General features: G+C 39.8%; 1 protein-coding gene across 2 annotated transcripts in view; it reads left to right on the forward strand.

Moving 5' to 3' along the window:
• The window catches only part of OPHN1 (oligophrenin 1), a 489,623-nt gene that overhangs the window by 367,877 nt on the left and 101,270 nt on the right, over window positions 1-20,476 (forward strand). For both annotated transcript variants that reach the window (XM_006082933.3, XM_006082934.3), the window contains exon 19: window positions 3,050-3,209. In XM_006082933.3, the coding sequence (XP_006082995.1) occupies window positions 3,050-3,209 (160 nt within the window). The remainder of the gene's footprint in view (window positions 1-3,049; window positions 3,210-20,476) is intronic.

A 20,476-nucleotide genomic window follows, 5' to 3' on the forward strand; every position in this document is an offset into this window, starting at 1 on the left:
CAGTGACTCCTAAGAGAAGTCTATGGAGTGGTGTGCCTTGGAGACCTGCGAGCTGGAGACTTGTGAATGCGCGATGTAGGAGGTCTGCCGCTGGGGAGGGGGAGGCTGCACTTACTGCTGAGGTCGGCGCGGTGCTCCTTTGGAGGTGGAGGTCCCAGGGTTTGTGAGTCTGCGGGTGTGGCTGCAGGATTTTGGCTGGAGTGGCTGCCAGGTTCCGGGCAGTGTCCAAGGCCTGTCTGGGTGGTGGTGCTGCTGAGTTCCTAGAAGAGGCCGCTCTCCCCTTTAAGATGGCGTGGGCTCCGTGCCTGAGTCCGGCAGTCCGGGGTGTGCAGCAGTGGTGGTAGTCTCTCCGTGTCCCAGAGAGCCTGGTCTGCCAGCCTCTGCTGCTCCTGCCAGATTTAACTGTCCCTCACTCACTCACATACACAACACACACATCCACACACTCTCCATTCATCCCCTCACTCACTCACTTCCTATCACTCACCTCCATCCTGCCAGCAGCCATTCTTCCTTCCCCTCCAGATTCTTAACCACCACACATGGATGAGGGGCCAGTCCATTTTTCTTCTCTACCCCTCCTACCAGTTTCTTCTGTATATTCTTAATTATATGACTTCTGCTCAAGTAGTCTTCAGATGGTTATCCAAGTTGATTGTTCTGTAATTTAGTTGTAATGTTGATGTAGTCATGGGAGAAGGTTAGTGCAACTTCTCCCTACTCTGCCATCTTGGATGGATTTTGGAAATTAGGGTTTGTCATGAGCTGCCTTGTCTCCTCATTTCCTTATCCCCGCAGCTATTTTGACCAAAAGGCAGTACATCTTTTACTTGGCTGCCTCCACTATTATTGAAAAGAGCAATAGAGGCACTCAGTTCCATTAAAAATAATTCATTGGTACCTGCTGTGCACAAGGTACACATACTTGAAAGTTCTTTACCACCTAGTAGGAGAGGTAGGTAATAAACATATATTTGCAATATACTTTGCTTGCCAATGGTGTCTGTCAATCAAGATGAGGAAAGTAGGCTAGGATGACCCTGAAGGAGATGTCAGGTATAGTGAATCTCAATGGAGAAATGTACATTCTTTAGATCTTGGAGAAGGACAATATCCTAAGCAAAGGGAATGAGCAAAGACATGGAGGTCTGAAATAACAAGATTTAGCCAGAAAATATGACCCAAGCAGTATAGTATATCAAAGTCTGAGGTCAGCAGTGTCTAGATCAGTGGTTCTCAACCTTGGCTGCACATTAGAATCACCTGGGAATCTTTTAAAAATCCTGATTTCTGGGCCTCATCCTCCGGAAATTGTTTCTTTGTTACTAATATTGTGGCCCCACCCCATAACAAAGAAACAATTTCCGGAGGATGAGGCCCAGAAATTAGGATTTTAAAAAGATTCCCAGGTGATTCTAATGTGAAGCCAAGGTTGAGAACCACTGGTCTAGATGGAGACTTCTGGAGAAGTAATAATAAAAACAGGTACTTCTAATGGCTTATTTCTAGGATGCTATGCTAAAGCAATTTAGCTCTATTCAACAACCCTCGGAGGTGGATACTATTTTATTGCTAGTGGAAAAACTGAAGCCCAGAGAGTTTAAGTCACTAATAGTCATTGTGTACAGCTAATGAGTCACCCAAGTCAGCTTTAGAGCCCAAGCTGCGCATTGGGGATTAGAAATAATTAGCAAGTTACAGAAGGCCTTAATTGCAACTTTCACAAGAGTTTTTCCTGTCCAAATGAAAAACAGGACACCAGTAAAGGGAATTTAATCAAGGAGGTGACTAGGGATCAGAAAATTGGGGATTAAAGGCCCTATGGTAATTAGGCTCTTTGTAACTTCAGGCAAATAATTTTCCTTCTTTGGATCTCTGTTTTTTCATCTGCAAAATGAGAACAGTGATAAAGGGCTAATCTTAAGGTTCCCTTTCAGTTCGTTGAGTTTTTTGCATCTCCAACTCAGGGTAGGGGAGGGTTGGATTTCTAACTGGAGAGACTGGTAGACAGACACTTTATGTACTGTTTTTTTTATATAGTACTAGAGGCCTGGTGCATGAAATTCATGAATGGGTGTGGTCCCTAGGCCTGGCCAGCAATCAAAGCGCGAGAATCTGGCATGGAAGGGCAGGTCCCAGCTGACCTCTGGGCCCTGGGCAGCACTTGGGCCCCTGGGCCCCCGTGAGCCCCCCTCAGCCTGAGTCACAGAGCTCAAGTCCCCATGCAGAGATGCAGTGAGCACAGCCAGATGCTGCGGGCCGGGGCACAGCATGGTCCTCCAGGACGCCCAGAGGCATGGCATGGAAGCTGGGCGGGCAGCGTGCTCTCTCCCAGCCAATCTCACAGACCGGTTCCTGTGCGATCCCACAGGGAGCCCAACCAGCCCCTGTGGTCCCAGTGGCTGCAGCCTGGCTCATCCAGAAGATGCCGTGCAAGTGCGGGGCAGGCAGGCTCCTCACAGGCACCAGGCACCTGAGCATGGGGGCTTCCCCGGCGCTTGAGCCCTGGCATTCTGGGAGAGGGTAGCAGGGCGAATGAGAGCGAGCTTGGTGTACACCCTGCATTCACACTGCACCTCTGTCCCTGTCACCCCCACCCCCAGGTAGCTGGCGAGAGGTCACAGTACATCGTGGACACCCTCCATGTTCTGCGCTGCCCCTTGGTGGTCAGCACACATCATAGCGAGTGGTCGAACTCCCAGTTGAACTCCCGGTCAAGGGGACAATTTGCATATTAGGCTTTTATTATATAGGATTATTATATAGGGTACCTCTTGCCCATATTGCTTCTCTCTTTTCTTTCCAAATATTTTCTTACTATAGCCTCCCAACCCACTCTTCTTAGCTTTATCAGTGCTAAGTTAGTTATGTCTCACTTTGGCCCCTAATTATATATTGTCTTGTATTCTTTGCTAGTTATTTCCTTCGTAATGTTTTCTCTCTAATTTACACCTCTCCTTTTCTTCTACATTTTAATTTTGCTTACCCTCTATATCAACTAACAGTCTTGGTGAAAATCTTCTTAATAATTTTCTTTCTCTTTTGGCAGTGTGTGTGAGCACAGCAAAGAGAATTTTATGACCCCCTCCAACATGGGGGTGATCTTTGGTCCCACGCTGATGAGAGCTCAGGAGGATACTGTGGCTGCCATGATGAATATCAAATTCCAGAACATTGTGGTAGAAATCCTAATTGAGCACTTTGTAAAGGTATGTATTTCCTATCCTCACCACCACTCCTCCAAACATGTAACACTTTTTCCTAGCCACCTTTTAGAGTTGTGTCTCCTTTCCTGCGTCAAGTTGATAATGGAAGGAAATTCCATTATGGTACAATTACATTTAACAACATGTTTGCCACTGTGAAATTCATTTATTCAGCAAATATTGCTTAATTAGTAACTATTTCATTATCAGGAACCATGCTAATGGTATAGAAGGAGAAAAATATCACTGTCTATAGCTACAAGGAGTTAGCAGTGTAATATGGTGATAGACATGTAAACAAAGGAAAATGATAGCTATAAAATGCTATATGTATAATGAAACTATAAAGAAAGCAATACCTATACCAGTGATGGCGAACCTTTTGAGCTCGGCGTGTCAGCATTTTGAAAAACCCTAACTTAACTCTGGTGCCGTGTCACATATAGAAATTTTTTGATATTTGCAACCATAGTAAAACAAAGACATATATTTTTGATATTTATTTTATATATTTAAATGCCATTTAACAAAGAAAAATCAACCAAAAAAATGAGTTCGCGTATCACCTCTGACACGCTTGTCATAGGTTAGCCATCACTGACCTATACTTAGGTAAACCTATATCATTCTATCTAATAAAGAGGGGATATGCTAATTGACCGTCATGCTGTCGCAAAGATGGTGGCGCCCACAGCCAATAAGGAGGGAATATGCTAATCGACTGCCCCGCCCTCAAAGATGGCAGCACCCACAGCCAATAAGGATGAAATATGCTAATTGACTGCCCCACCCTCAGAGATGGTGGCACCCACAGCCAATAAAGATGAAATATGCTAATTGACTGCCCACCCTCAAACATGGTAGCACCCACAGCCAATAAGGAGGAAATATGCTAATTGACTGCCACACTCTCAAATATGGTGGCACCCACAGCCACAAGATGGTGGCACCCAGTCCCCTCAGCCCCCCAGCCACCCAGGGCCAGCCCAAGGTGCAGGCAAGCCTCAGATGGCAGCTGGCCAGCTGCCCAGGGCCTGCCCAAGGTGCAGGCAAGCCTCAGATGGCGGCTACCTAGCCACCTAGGGCGGGCACGAGGTGCAGGCAAGCCTTGGATGGTGGCTGCCCAGCCGCCCAGGGCCGCCCGAGGCTCAGGTAACCAGGGCTGGCCGAGGCTTGCCCTGCCGGCAGTGGCAGCAGCAGAGGTGTGATGGGGCATCGCCTTCCCCTGATTGCTGGGTCGCCTCCTGCCCCTGAGGGCTCCCGGACTGTGAGAGGGGACAGGCCGGGCTGAGGGACGCCCCCTCCAGTGCATGAATTTTCATGCACCGGGCCTCTAGTTCTGAAATAATTTAAGGTGCTATATTTTAACAATATGTAAAATATGAGGTAGTATACATTATAATTAGGTCAAGTAAAAAAGTATAAATAAGGATAGAGACAGAAAATGGGCCCAGGAATGAGGCGAGACAAAAATTATTTATTGACAAGTCATGTGCACTTGCTTCAGATGTTCCTGCATTTGATTCTACACTTTGTAATAGCCCATGCCATCCTCACAGGGCATAATTCAATAAAAACTTTTCTGCAAGTGGATGAGACTGATGATATAATCTAGGTGGTATCCACAGTTAAAATATAATGTCCACCAGATGTGTTACATTAGATAGAAGTTAGCCTTCTAAGACTCTACATATAAACACTCTGGCTCCAACACAAGAGACATTTATTTTTTTGTTGTGGAATAGTCCAGCAAGGTGGTCCAAGGCCAGTATGGTGACTTGACAGGTACAAACGCAGGTTTCTTCCATCTTATTTCTCTGCCATTGCTAAGGTATTACTTCATGTGCATGGCCAAATATCTTCTATATTATATCAACTGAGAAGGATGAAATAAAGGGAAGTAGAGGATGCAGTTCTTTCCTTTAAGGTCTTGTCCTGAAAGTCATACATATTACTTTCATTAACTTACTATTTTCAGAATTTAATCTCATGGTCACATCTAGCTAGAAGAGAGTCAGGGTCAGGGAAGTATAGTTGTTGTTTTTTTGTTTGTTTGGGTTTTTTTTTTTTTTTTTTTTTGGTGGGGGGGGCATCCATGTGCCCAGTATTTCATGAAAATAAGAAATACAGAATGGAAAACTTTTAGTGAGGTACAAAAAAGCTCAGTTTTAAGTAGAGCTTCCTGAAAGATTAACTCTGAATTTAAACCAGGAATTGACAAACCTTTTCTTAAGGAACCATATAGTAAATATTTTAGACTTTGCAGGTTATAGAACTCTGTCACAACTACTCACATACACTTTTGTATTGGGAAAGCCATAGACAACATGTAAACAAGTTAATATTTTATTTATTTTTAAAAAACGTATTTTATTGATTTTCTAACAGAGAAGAAGGGAGAGGGATAGAGAGTTAGAAACATTGATGGGAGAGAAACATCAATCAGCTGCCTCCTGCACACCCCCCACTGGGGACGTGCCCACAACCGAGGTACATGCCCTTGACCGGAATCGAACCTGGGACCCTTGAGTCCGCAGGCCATCGCTCTATCCACTGAGCCAAACCGGTTAGGGCAAAAGTGAATATTTTAATAAAGTTCTATTTACAAGCAGGCAGGAAGCCTGTGGGCTATAATTTCCTGACCATTGGTCTAAAGTCCAGATGTCATTTATTGATTAGTTGATTGATTTATTCAATAAATATGTATTGAGTACTTATTATTTGCCAAGTACTGCTTTAAGCACTGGAGATACAGCTCTCGTAAGTTTATATTCTAAAGAAAGTAGAAAAACAGTATGTATTTAAAATTAGTAGCATGTATAGTATGTTAGGATCTGTCTCTATCCTTATTTATACTTTTTTAGTTGATCTAGTTATAACAAGATTTAAGAAAAAAATGAAACAGAGAAGGGAAGTGGTTTTACAGTTTCATTTATCTTTCACTTTTCAATTAAATTTGACATTCAATATTAGATCGATTTCAGTTATATAGCATAGTGGTTAGACTATATAACTTACAACATGATTCCCCTGATAAGTCTAGTACCCTCCTAACACCATACATAGTTATTACAATATTGATGACTGTTGGAGTCTGTAACTACTTTATAACTGTCAATTTGTACTTCCTAATCCCTGCACTTTTTTCACTCAGCCTCACACCCCCTTCTTACCTGGCAACAATAATTTTGTTCTCTGTATCTATGAACTTGTTAATGTTTTATTCATTTATTTTGTTTTTTAAATTCCACATATCAGTGAAACCATGTATAAATATTAACACAAAATAAATAAAAAAATACCTAAATGCAATATCTGAAATAAATTACATAGAAAGAAACATAAATACTAAACTTATGGACCTTAAGCATAGAGGACATTTTATGAATTTGACCGCAAAGGCAAAAGAAGTAACGGAAAAAATAAACAAATGGGACTATATCAAACTAAAAAACTTCTTCACAGCAAAAGAAACTCCAAACAGAATAAAAACGCAACCGACTGAATGGGAGAAGATATTTGCAAACAACAGCTAAGGTGTTAATAGCCAAAATATATTAAGAACTCATACAACTCAATACCAAAAAACCCCAAACAATCCATTTAAAAACTGAGCAGACGATCTGAATAGACACTTCTCCAAAGAAGACATACAAATGTCCAACAGATATATGAAAATAGGTTCAACTTCACTATTAGGAAAATGCAAATCAAAACTACAGTGTAATACCACCTCACTCCTGTTAGAATGGCTATCTACACTAATAAAAGACAAACATGCAAATTGACCATACCTTTGCTACACCTTAAGCCATGCCCACCAGGCAATCAGAGCAATTATATGCAAATTAACCCAACCAAGATGGTGGCTGGCAGCAACGGAGCTGGAGCAAGCTGGAGGCTTGGTTGCCCCAATGACGGAGGAAGCCAAGCTTCCTGCCTGCCGTGGAGGCTCTGAGCTCCACTCAAAGCAACAAAGTTTCAATTATAGAAGATAAATAAACCCCAGATACCTGTTTTCAGCCAGCCGTGGCTACAGAACTGGAGCGAGCAGGAGGCGTGGGTTGCCCCTGGTGATGGAGGAAGCCAAGCTTTCCTCCCACCCACCCTGGCCAGCTCTGAGCTCCTCTCAAAGCTACAAAGTTTCAATTATAGAAGGTAAATAAATCCCAGAATAAAAAAAAAAGAAAAAAAGGAGAGGCTGGGAGCTTCCATCGCTGGAGGGGCTTGGCCAGCCTGAAAACGGCCCTCAGCCCCTCACACAGGCACCCCATTGGGGACCCCCCACCCTAAAGGGGCTGTGGCCAGCCTGAAAACAGCCATCAGCCCCTCACCCAGACTGGCCAAGCCTCCATGGGATGAGGGTCCCCACTGGGGAGGGGCTTGACCAGCCTGCAAACAGCCATCAGCCCCTCACCCGGGCTAGCCAGGCACCCCAGTGGGGACCCCCACCCTGAAGGGGGTGTGACCAGCCTGCAAACAGCCATCAGCCACTCACCCAGGCTGGCCAGGCACCCCAGTGGAGACCCTCACCCTGAAGAGGGTGTAACCAGCTGCAAACAGCCATCAGCCCCTCACCCAGGCTGGCCAGGCACCCAAGCGGGACCCCCACCCTGATCCAGGACACCCTTCAGGGCAAACCAGCCAGCTCCTACCCATGCACCAGGCATATAATAAAAGAGTAATATGCAAATTGACCCTAACAGGAGAACGACTGGGAATGACTGGTCACTATGACACACACTGACCACCAGTGGGCAGATGCTCAATGCAGGAGCTGTCCCCTGGTGGTCAGTGCACTCCCACAGGGGGAGCTCTGCTCAACCACAAGCCAGGCTGATGGCTGCCAGCACAGCGGTGGTGGTGGGAGCCTCTCCCACATCCTCAGCAGCACTAAGGATGTCTGACTGAAGTTTAGGCCTGCTCCCTGCTGGCAAGTGGACATCCCCCGAGGGCTCCCGGGCTGCCAGAGGGATGTCTGACTGTGAGCTTAGGCCCAATCCCCCAGGGAGCAGGCCTAAGCCAGTAGGTGGACATCCTCTGAGGGGTCCCAGACTGCAAGAGGGCATAGGCCAGGCTGAAGGACCCCCCGAGTGCACAAAGTTTTGTGCACCAGGCCTCTAGTTATCAATAAGAAAAGTAATAACAAGTGTTGGAGAGATTGTGGAGAAAAAGGAACCCTCATTCACTGCTGGTGGGAATATAAACTGGTACAGTCATTAGGAAAAATAGTATGGAGGTTCCTAAGAAATTTAAGAATATGCTGAGATTTGTGAAATTGGTGAAGGGATTAAGAAAACAAACCTTATAGACACAGGCAATAGTGCGGCAATTACTAAAAAGAGGCTGGTGGAGGTATAGAAGAGTATAGTGGGGATAAATGGTGATGGAAGGAGATTTGACTTGGGGTGGTTAATACACAATACTATATACATATAATGTAGAATTGTATACTTGGAATCTGTGTAATTTTATTAAACAATATCACCCTAATAAATTCAATTAAAGAAACACACATACGGAGCCCAGTCTGAGTGGCTCAGTGGTTGAGTGTTGACCTATAACCCAAGAGGTCAGGGTTCAATTCCTTGTCAGGGCACTTGGAGTCAATCCCCATTGTGGGGCATGCAGGAGGCAGCCAATCAATGATTCTCCCTCACCACTGATGTTTCTATTTCTCTCTCCCTCTCCCTTCCTCTCTGAAATCAATACAATTATATATATTTAAAACAAACAAGCAGAAAAACACATATAGGTCAGAAAGGAACAAATATGACTTTCCCTACTTGCCAATGGCATGACTTTCTATATAGCAAATCCCAAGGGATCTATACCATAAAAATGTTCCTTGAACTAATAAGGGAGTTTATCAATGCCACAGGATACAAAGCCAACATGAAAAAATTAATTTAATTATTTTTTTTGAAGTAGAGGAAGCCATATATTGTCAGGGTGCCACTCTATTGTCTGTACCAATGGGCTATGCATATAAGTATATCAATTCTTTAGTTTATTTCTCCTCGCCTGCCCACCCCCACATGGAAGTATATCAGTCTGTTCCATGCCTCCATGCTTCCAGTCTTATTTTGTTGGTCAATTTGTTTTGTTCATTAGATTCCACAAATAAGTGAGATCATGTTATATTTGTCTTTCTCAGATTGGCTTATTTTACTTAGCATAATATTCTCCAGGTCCATCCATGCTGTCCCAAAAGATAAGAGATCTCTCATTTTTACAGCTGCATAGTATTCCATTGTGTAAATGCCCCACAGTTTTTTATCCATTCATCCACTGATGGGCACTTGGGATATTGCCAAATTTTATCTATTGTAAATAATGCTGCTATGAACACAGGGGTGCATATATCCTTTCTGATTGGTGTTTTGGGATTATTAGGATATATTCCCAGAAGTGGGATCACTGGATCAATGGGAGTTCCATTTTTAATTTTTTGAGGAGTCTCTATACTGTTTTTCGTAGTGGCTGCACCAATCTGCATTCCCACTAGCAGTGTACTAGGGTTTCCTTTTCTCCACATCCTCACCAGCAACTTGTTGTTTGTTGATTTATTGATGGTAGCAATTCTGATACAGTGGGGCCTTGACTTACGAGTTTAATTCGTTCCATGACGGAGCTCGTAACTCAAATTACTCGTATGTCAAATCAAGAAGTGACCGAGTGAGACACGTGATGCTGGGCTGATGTTGTGGCTTTCACTGTGACGTTCCCTGCGCCAACTAGCGGTGGGGTATCTGAAGCTGGCTCGTAACCCGAATTTTAGCTCTCAACTCAAAGCAAAAAATCGGCTGAGAGATGGCTCGTATCTCGAAAAACTCGTTAGTCGGGACACTCATAAGTCAAGGCCCCACTGTACTTACAAGGTGATATCTCACTGTGGTTTTAATTTGCATTTCTCTGATGACTAGTGACTTTGAGCATTTTTTCATATGTCTCATGGCCATTTATATGTCTGCTTTGGAGAAGTGTCTATGCAAGTCCTCGGCCCATTTTTTTATTAGATTGTTTGTCTTCCTTTTGTTAAGTTGTATGAGTTCTCTATATACACTATTTTGGAGATCAACCCCTTATAGGATGTATCATTGCAAATATGTTCTCCCATGCAGTGGGCTCTCTTGTTATTTTGTTGATGGTTTCTCTTGCTGTGCAGAAGCTTTTTATTTCGATGTAGTTCCATTTGTTTATTTTGTTCTTAGTTTCCATTGTCCTAGGAGATGTATAGGTAAACATAATGCTATGAGAGATGTCTGAGATGTTGCTGCCTATGGTTTCTTCTAAGATTTCTTTTTCTTTTCTTTCTCTTCTAAGATTTTTATGGTTTTGCATCTTACATTTAAGTCTTTTATCCATTTTGAATTTATTCTTGTGTGTGGTGTAAGTTGGTGGTTTAGCTTCATTTTTTTTGCATGTATCTGTCCAGTTTTCCCAACACCGTTTATTGAAGAGACTGTCTTGACTCCATTGTATGTTCTTGCCTCCTTTGTCAAATAGTTTTTAAAATATATTTTTATTGATTTCAGAGAGGAAGAGAGAGAGATAGAAACATCAATGATGAGAAAAAAATCATTGATCAGCAGCCTAATACATGTCCCCTACTCGGGATCAAGCTTATAAACCAAGAATGTTCCCCTTGCCAGCATCAAACCCGGGACCCTTCAGTCCACAGGCCAACACTCTATCCACTGAGCCAAATAGACTAGGGCTCCTTTGTCAAATATCAATTGAGCATAATAGATTGGGTTGATTTCTAGGGTCTCTGTTCTATTCCATTGGTCTATATGCCTGTTCTTGTACCAGTGTCAGGCTGTTTTGAATACAGTGGCTTTGGAGTAGAACTTGATATCTGATATTGTGATCCCTCCAACTTTGTTCTTCTTTCTCAATATTGTTGTGGCTATTCGGTGTCTTTTTTTTATTACAAATGACTTTTTGGAGTGTTTGTTCTAGGTCTGTGAAATATGCCACTGATATTTTAATCGGGATTGCATTGAATCTACTAGTATAGATTGCTTTCGGTAGTATGGATATTTTGGTGATGTTGATTTTACTAATCAATGAGGACAGTATATTATTCCACTTGTTTATAACTTCCTCTATCTCTATATTCAACATCCTGTAGTTTTCTGAGTACAGGTTTTTTACCTCCTCGGTTAAGTTTATTCCTAAGTATCTTATTATTTTTGTTGCAGTGGTAAATGGGATGGTTTGTTTAGTTTCTCTTTCTGAGAGTTCCTTATTGGTGTATAAAAATGCCATAGATTTATAGGTGTTTCTTTTGTATCTTGCTACATTGCCAAATTTATTTATTAAATCTAGTAATTTTTGGTGCAGTCTTTAGGGATTTCTATGTACAATACCATGTCATCTGTAAATAATGAGTTTTATTTCTTCCTTTCTAATTTGATGCCTTTTATTTCTTTTTCTTATCTGATCACTATGGTTAGAAATTCCAGTACTACCTTGAACAGGAGGGGAAAAGGGGGCATCCCTGTCTTGTTCCTGTTCTTAGGGAAATGGTTTTTAGTATTTGCCCATTGAGTATGGTGTTGGCTGTAGGTTGGTCATATATAGCTTTTATTATGTTGAGGTATGATACCTCTATTCCCACTTTGCAGAGAGTTTTTATCAGAAGAGTGATGGATTTTGTCAAATGCTTTTTCTGCATCAATTGATATGATCATGTAATTTTTAAAAAATTCTGTATTGTTTAAAGTATTACATGAGTCTCCTTTTTCCCACATTGACCTCTCCCCCGCCTCCCCTCCCCCAAGCACAAGCCCTCACCACTCTACTGTCTGTGTCCATTTTGCTCAAATGTATGCATACAAGTTCTTTGGTTGATCTCTTACCCCTTCACCCCCTACCTTCCCTCATAGGTTGTACAGTCTGTTGGATGCTTCTATGTCTCTGGCTTTATTTTTGTTCATTATATTCCACAAATGAGTGAGATCATGTGATATTTATCTTTCTTTGACTGACTTATTTCACTTAGCATAATGCTCACAAGTTGAAGAATTAGAAAGAGAGCAACAAGAAAAGCCCAGAGTAACCAGAAGGAAGGAAATAAAAAAGATCAGAGCAGAAATAAACGACATAGAGACCAAAAAAATAAATAAATAAATACAAAAGATCAATGAAACCAAGAGCTGGTTCTTTGAAAGGATAAACAAGATTGATGAACCTCTAGCCAGGCTCACCAAGAAACAAAGAGAGAGGACCCAAATAAGCAAAATCAGAAATGAAAGAGGTGAAGTAACAACCAACCCCACAGACATGCAAACGATTGTAAAAAAATACTATGAGCAACTCTATTCCAAAAAACTGGACAACCTTGATGAAATGGACATATTCCTAGAAAAATGCAAGCTTCCAAAACTCAATCATGAAGAATCAAAAAACCTGAATAGGCCAATAATTACTGACGAAATTTAAACAATAATCAAACAGCTTCCAGCAAACTAGAGAGCATTGTGATCATGTGATTTTTGTCTTGCAATCTGTTTACGTGCTATATCACATTTATTGATTTGCAAATATTGTCCCAGCTATGCATCCCCAGAATAAATCCCACTGGGTCATGGTGTATGATCTCTTTAATGCATTGCTGAATCGGATTTGCTAAAATGTTTTGAGGATTTATCATCTAAGTTCATCAGGGATATAGGTCTGTAGTTCCCTTTCTTGGGAGTGCCTTCATCTGGTTTTAGAATTAGGGTAATGCTGGCCTTATAGAAAGAGCTTGGACTTGATCCTTCCTCTTGAATTTATTGGAATAGTCTGAGGAGGATAGGTGTTATTTCTTCTTTGAATGTTTGGTAAAACTCCCCTGTGAAGCCATCTGGACAAGGGCTTTTTTTCCAGAAGTTGTTGTTGTTGTTGTTTTGTTTGTTTTGTTTTTTATTTTATTCATTACTGCTTCAATTTCATCAGTAGTCATTGGCCTTTGCAGGATTTCAGATTCTTCCTGATTGAGTTTTGGAAGATTGTATTTTTCTAGGAATATGTTCATTTTGTCCAGGTTGTCCCGTTTGTTGGAATATAGTTGTTCGTAGTATTTTTTAAGATTCTTTGTATTTCTGTGGGGTCAGTTGTTACTTCACCTCTTTCATTTCTGATTTTGTTTATTTGGTTCCTCTCTCTTTGCCTCTTGGTGAGCCTGGCTAGAGATTCATCAATCTGGATTATCCTTTAAACCAGCACTTGATTTTATTTGTCTTTTGTCTTTTGTGGGTGTTTTGTTTTTTTTTTTGTCTCTATGTCATTTATTTTCGCTTTGATCTGTATTAATTCCATACTTCTACTTACTCTGGGTTTTTCTTGTTCGCTTTTAATTCTTTAAGTTGTGGTTTAGATAACTTATTATCAGTTTTTCTTGTTTTTTTTGTGTGTGTGTGTGTTTTTGTTTGTTTTGTTTTGAGGTAGGCCATGAACTTTGCTATGAACTTGCCTCGCAGGATTGCTCTCACTGGCTCCCTTTTTTTTTTGGGGGGGGATCATTTTAATTTGTTTTCGGGATGTTTTTAATTTCTTCTTTGATCCCTTTGGTAACCCATTTATTGTTTGAGAGCGTGCTATTTAGCCTCCATGTTTTTAATTGTTTTTCAGTTTTTTTTTATTGTAGCTGATTTCTAATTTCATGCCATTGTGATCTGAGAAGATGGGTGACATGATTTCAATTTCCTTGAACTTGTAGAGACTTGTTTTGTGTCCCAATATGTTGTCTGTCTTTGAAAATGCCCTATGCGTACTTGAGAAGAATGTATATTTTATCGCTTTGGGTGAAATGTTCTGAGAATGTCAATTATTTCCTTCTGATCTAGTGAGTTGTTTAGGTATAAGATTCATCCAGTGATCTAGTGGGGTGTTAAATTCCCCTACTGTGATCGTATTGCTGTTGATCTCTCTCTTGATATCCTCCAGAAGTTGTTTTTTAAAAAAATATATATTTGTATGCTTCTGTATTGGGTGCATATGTACTTTCCAAAGTTATATTTTCTTGTTGAATCTATCGCTTTAGCATTATAAAGTGGCCTTCATTATCTCTTATTATGGCCTTTACTTTGAGGTCTATTTTGACAAATATAAGTATTGCTACCCCAGGTTTTTTTTTTTTCATTTCCATTTGCCTAAAATTTTTTTTCCATCCCTTCACTTTCATTCTGTGTAAGTTCTTTGTTCTGAATTGAGTCTCCCCTAGACAGCATATATATGGGTCATGTTTTCTTATCCATTCAGCTATCCTATGTCTTTTGATTGGAGTGCTTAATCCATTTATATTTTTAAGTAATTATTGACAGGTTCTTGTTCTTTCCTCCCCCTCTTTCTCTTTCATGTTTATACAGCAGTCCCTTTAGCATTTCTTGAGTTGCTGGTTTGGTGGTATTAAATTACTTTAGCCCTTTTTGTCTGTGAAGCTCCTGATTTCCTCTTCAATTTTGAATGATAGCCTTGCTGGATAGAGTACTTTTGAATTCAGTCCCTTGCTTTTCATTACTTTGTTTACTACATGCCACTCCCTTCTGGCCTGATGTGTTTCTATTGAGAAACCAGCTGACAGTCTAATGGCAACTGCCTTGTACGTAACATTCTCTCTCTGCCTTTAAGATTTCTTCTTTGTCTTTAACATTTGTCATTTTAATTATGATGTGTCTTGGTGTGGGTCTTTTTGGGTTCATTTTGAGTGGGACTGTCTGTGCCTCCTTAACTTGTGTGACATTTTCCTTCACCACGTTGGGGAAGTTTTGTGTCATTATATCTTCAAACAGGTTCTCTGTTCCTTCCTCACATTCTTTCCTTCCTGGCATTCCTTTGATGTGGATGCTACATTTCATGTTGTCTCAGAGCATGCTTAAGCTATCCTCCTGATTTTTAATTTAATTTTCTATTTGCTGCTTTATTTGAGTATTTATTTTTATAATTTTTTCCAAATCACTGATTTGATTCTCTGCTTTATCCAATCGACTTTTAATCCCTTCCAGTGTGTTCTTGATGTCAGATATATTATTCGTCATTTCTGTTTGGGTTTTGTTTATGGTTTCTATTCCTTTTTTATACTGTTGTAAATTGCATTAAGTTCCTGAAGCATCTTTATAAACATTGCTTTGAACTCTATGTCTGATAGGTTGCTTGCCTCCATTTCATTTAGTTCTTTTTCTGGCGATTCCTTCTTTTCTCTCATTTGGGGGTTGTTTCATTGTTTCCCCATTCTAGCTGTCTCTTTGTATTTTTTCTATGTATTAGATAAATCTGTTATGCCTCCCAGTCTTTGTGGGATGGGCTTATGTAGATAGTGTCTTGAGGAGTCCAGTGCTGCAGTCTCTCTGATCTCCTGAGCTGGATGCTCAAGGAATGCCCCTTGAGTGTGTTATTTTGGGCTCTACTGCTGTAATTGGAACTTGATTATTTATGCCCCATTCATGGAATGGATCTCCCTTCTGACTTTTTGACAGTGAGCTTCAACCCCTACCTCTTTATGCCAGTGGTGCTGACAGAAGAGAATAAGACACAATAGTACTGAGCCAAAAACACCACAAAAATCAAGCTATGCAAAGAAATAACAGGAAAGACTAAGAGAAGGAAGAGAAAGCAGAGCAAAGAAAAAATAAGAATACTAAAAGACACGAGACCAAAGACTTAGAGGGGTTATAAAGAAAAAGGGAGAAATAATAAGAAGAAAATGGCAATATGGGAGCAAGAAGGAAAATTAAAGAACTAGTATAGTTCTGAAAAAGAAAAGGAAACAAAATAAATGGAATAATATTAATGAATTTAAAACATAGTAACAATGGTACATTAAGTTATACATAGTAGAAGTTAAACGGAAAAGGAAAAGAGAAAGAAGAGAAAAATAAAATGAGAAAAATCAATATTAACAATAAAAGGGACAAAAATAGAATCAAAGGAAAGAGAGAAATTAGAGATATGCAAGAATAAAAGAGGAGAAAGGAAAAACTGGGGAAGAACAAACAACAACAACAACACAAAACAAAAGCCAGTGTGGAGAAATATGTTCAAACCACATATGTGATTAAGGACTCATAACTAGAATATATAAAGAATCCTCAACTCAACAGTTAAAAAAATCAAACAATCCCATTAGAAAATGAGCCAAAGACATGAAAAGGATGTATGGATGACAAATAACCATGTAAAGAGATGTTTAAGATCACTAGCCATTAGGGAAATGCTAATAAAGACCACATTAGTATCACTATATACCTATTAGAATTATTAAGTTTAAAAATCGTGATAACCCAGACAGCATGGCTCAGTGGTTGAGCAGTGACTATGAACCAGGAGGTAATGGTTCTATTACTGGTCAGGGCACATGCCTGGGTTTCGGGCTTGATCCCCAGTGGGGGACATGCAAGAGGCAGCCAATCAATATTCTCTCACCATTGATATTTCTCTCTCTCTCTCACCCTTTCTCTCTAAAATCAATAATATATATTTTTTAAAATTGTGATAATACCAATGCTGACCATGAAACACAGATATTAAGTCTCTCAAACCCTTGCAGCTACTCTGGGGAAAATGTTCAGTTTCTTAAAAATAACACAACTAAACATGCATTTACTATACAACCCATCATTTACACTCCTGGGCATTAACCCAGAGAAATGAAAACATGTCCACACAAAACTGCTACAAGTATGTTCAAAGCATCTTTATTTGTAATAGCCAAAAGCGGGATACAAACCAGATGTCCTTCCATGGGTAAATGGTTAAACTAAGTGCAGTAATTCACATTATTGATTACTACTCAGCAATGTAAAGGAATGAATTATTGATATACACAACAACTTGGATGGATTTCAAGGACATTCTCCTGAGTGAAAAAGCCCATCTTAAAAGTTACATACTGTATACTTGCATTTGTTTATGTTTTCTCTACTGTGAGCCTCACTATTTTTCTGAGCCCTCACTAGCAGACAGAATCATAAATCCACATTTCTACTAACAGCTTGTTTAAGGCATTCTAGGCTGTTTCTATTACGCTCTGCCAAATTCTTCCTGTATCTGCTAGCCACTAGGGGCCCTACCCGTGCATGAATTTTGTGCACTGGGCCTCTAGTTTAAGATAAGCTTCTCATCTCAAAATTGTTACCTTAATCATATCTGTAGTCTCTTTTGTTATGTAGGTAACATAATAAGATTCTGGGGATTATGGGTATCTTGGAAATCATTATTCTGAAGGATACCATTATTTTCATGCGTATCAGTACTCTTCAAAAGTGTATTATGGTCATGAAAGACAAAGAAATATTGAGGAACTATCACAGACTGGAGGAGACTATGGTGACATAACAACTTAATGTTATGTGGGATCCTAGATTACATTCTAGACCAGTGATGGCGAACCTTTTGAGCTCGGCATGTCAGCATTTTGAAAAACCCTAACTTAACTCTGGTGCCGTGTCACATATAGAAATTTTTTGATATTTGCAACCATAGTAAAACAAACACTTATATTTTTGATATTTATTTTACATATTTAAATGCCATTTAACAAAGAAAAATCAACCAAAAAAATGAGTTCGCGTGTCACCTCTGACACGTGTGTCATAGGTTCGCCATCACTGTTCTAGACCATAAAAAGGGCATTAATTTAAAAATTGATAAAAATCCATCAAAACCTGTAGATTAGCTAATATTATTGTGCCCATGTTAATTTTTTGGCTTTAATAATTTCACTATGGTATAAGATGTTAACATTAGGGGAATCTGGATGAAGATTATATAGGAACACTGTACTAGTTTTTTTCATTTTTCCATAAGCCTAAAATCATGTCAAAAGAAAAAGTAAAAAAAAAAAAAATGTTTCATTGATGTATACTGGCACCATCAGTATTTGGCTTATTTTCTCAAATCCTCAGTAAACTTGGATATTACCAAATGTTTTAATGTTATTCAGCTGGTAATTGAATAATTATATTTCATTGTTTTCAAATAAATTCTTAATTTATTAATTAAAATTTATTAATGAGATTGGGTATCTTTTCACACACTTTTGGTTGTTATATTAATTTGCTAGGATTCAATATCAAAATACCATGTACTGTGTAGGTTAAACCTTAGAAATTTATTTTCTCACAGCTCCAAAGGCTGGAAAACCAAAATCAAGGTGCTAATCAAGTCAGGGCTATTTTCTCTGAGGCCTCTCTCCTGGACTTGCAGATGGTCACCTTCTTGCTTTTTTCTCATGCATTCTTTTCTCTGCATGTCCTTCCCTAGTGTCTCTTTTTCATCTTATAAGGACACCAGTCATATTTGCTTCGACCCCACATTTATGACCTCATTTAACCCTTATCACCTTTTAAAGGCCTTAAGTCCAAGTACAGACACATTAGGGGCAAAGTCTTCAAAATATTAATTTCCGGGGGAACATTTTGTAGTTTATAACAGCTGTCCAATTCAGTTGAGAGAATGGGCTAGCAGATTGCTTGTATTGGGTTGACATTTGATTGTGTGCTTATCATTCTTGTGCACCCATTTAATCTTCACTTACTGAAAACTCCACTGGAGAATACTAGTAGTGGTTACCTCTGTGAGGAGAAAGCAAGTACAATTGGTGAATGATCTTAAAGCAAGTGGTGGTTACACAGGAATTTTGTTATAATATTTTAATCTCTTATTTACCTGAAATATTTCATAATAAATTATTTAAAAATATCTAATGGAAAGTGAGGAAATGAGCATCAAGTAGCTTGGTTGTAAAGGGAAGGGAAAATTGGAGGCAGTGACTAGAGAGACATTGATTTAAGCGAGAATTGTTTTTTGTGATATTTTTGTTTTTAATACTCACCCAAAGATATTTTTCCATTGATTTCTAGAGAGAGGGGAAGGGAGGGAAGAGGGGGAAGGGAGGGAAGGGGAAAGAGAGAGAGAGAGAGAGAGAGAGAGAGAGAGAGAGAGAGAAACGACATGAGAGAGGTTCATCTATTGGTTGCTTTTCGCACATACGCCCACTGGGGCAGGGGACCATGCATCCAAGGTATGTGCCCTTGACATGGAATTGAACCCGTGATCCTCTGGTCCACAGGCCTCCACTCTAACCATTGGGCAAAACTGACAAGGGCCAAGAGAGAATCTTTTTAAAGTTGTGAAACTTAGGCATGTTTATACACCATGGGGAGTGGAGCTGTTGTGGAGAAAGACATTGAATATCCAAGTGAGAGAGGATATCTCATTGTGATTTTAATTTGCATTTGTCTGGTGATTGGTGATATTGAGCACCTTTTCATATGCTTATTGGCCATCTGCTTGTCCTCTCACCTGTCAGAGTGACTATCATCAAAAAATTAAACAAGTGTTGGTAAGGATGTAGAAAAAAGGCAACCCTCTTGCATGGTGGGACTGAAAATCGGTGCAATTGTATGGAAAACAGTATGGAGCTTTTTCAAACATTTAGAAATAGAACTACCATATACTCAGCAATTCCACTTCTTGGAATTTATCTGGGGAAATTAAAAACACTAAATTGAAAAGAGGTATACATTCCTATGTTCATTGCTGCATTATTTTTTAGCAATAAACATTAATATTTCAAGAAAATGATTTTAAATATAATATTACCAAAACTATACTAACAGAGTATAATATCACAAAAGTTGCAGGAAATATTAAAAATCTGCAAATAACAGGATTACTTCTATTATATTCTAAAGTATTTTCCCCCCTGGCTCTATTTTTGTTCATCAGTTTATGTTGTTTCATTAATATTCCACAAAAGAGTGAGATCATGTGATATTTATCTTTCTTCGGCTGGCTTCTTTCGCTTAGCATAATGCTCCCCAGGTCCATCCAGGCTATTGCAAATGGTAAGAGTTGCTTCTTTTTTATGGCAGTGTAGTATTCCATTGTGTAGATGTACCAGTTTTTTTAATCCACTGATCTGCTGATGGTCACTTAGGCTGTTTCCAAATCTTAGCTATTGTAAATTGTGCTGCTATGAACATAGGGGTGCATATATCCTTTCTGATTGGTGTTTCTGATTTCTTGGGATATATTCCTAGAAGTGGAATTACTGGGACAAATGGGAGTTCCATTTTTAATTTTTTTGGGAAACTTCAAACTGATTTCCACAGTGGCTTCACCAGTGTGCATTCCCACCAGCAGTGCAAGAGGGTTCCTTTTTCTCCACATCCTCTCCAGCACTTGTCATTTGTTGATGATAGCCATTCTGACAGGTGTGAGATGGTACCTCATTGTTGTTTTGATTTGCAACTCTCAGATGATTAGTGACTTTGAGC

Source organism: Myotis lucifugus, unplaced genomic scaffold (assembly GCF_000147115.1).
Source record: "Myotis lucifugus unplaced genomic scaffold, Myoluc2.0 scaffold_4, whole genome shotgun sequence".
Classification (NCBI taxonomy): Eukaryota; Metazoa; Chordata; class Mammalia; order Chiroptera; family Vespertilionidae; genus Myotis; species Myotis lucifugus.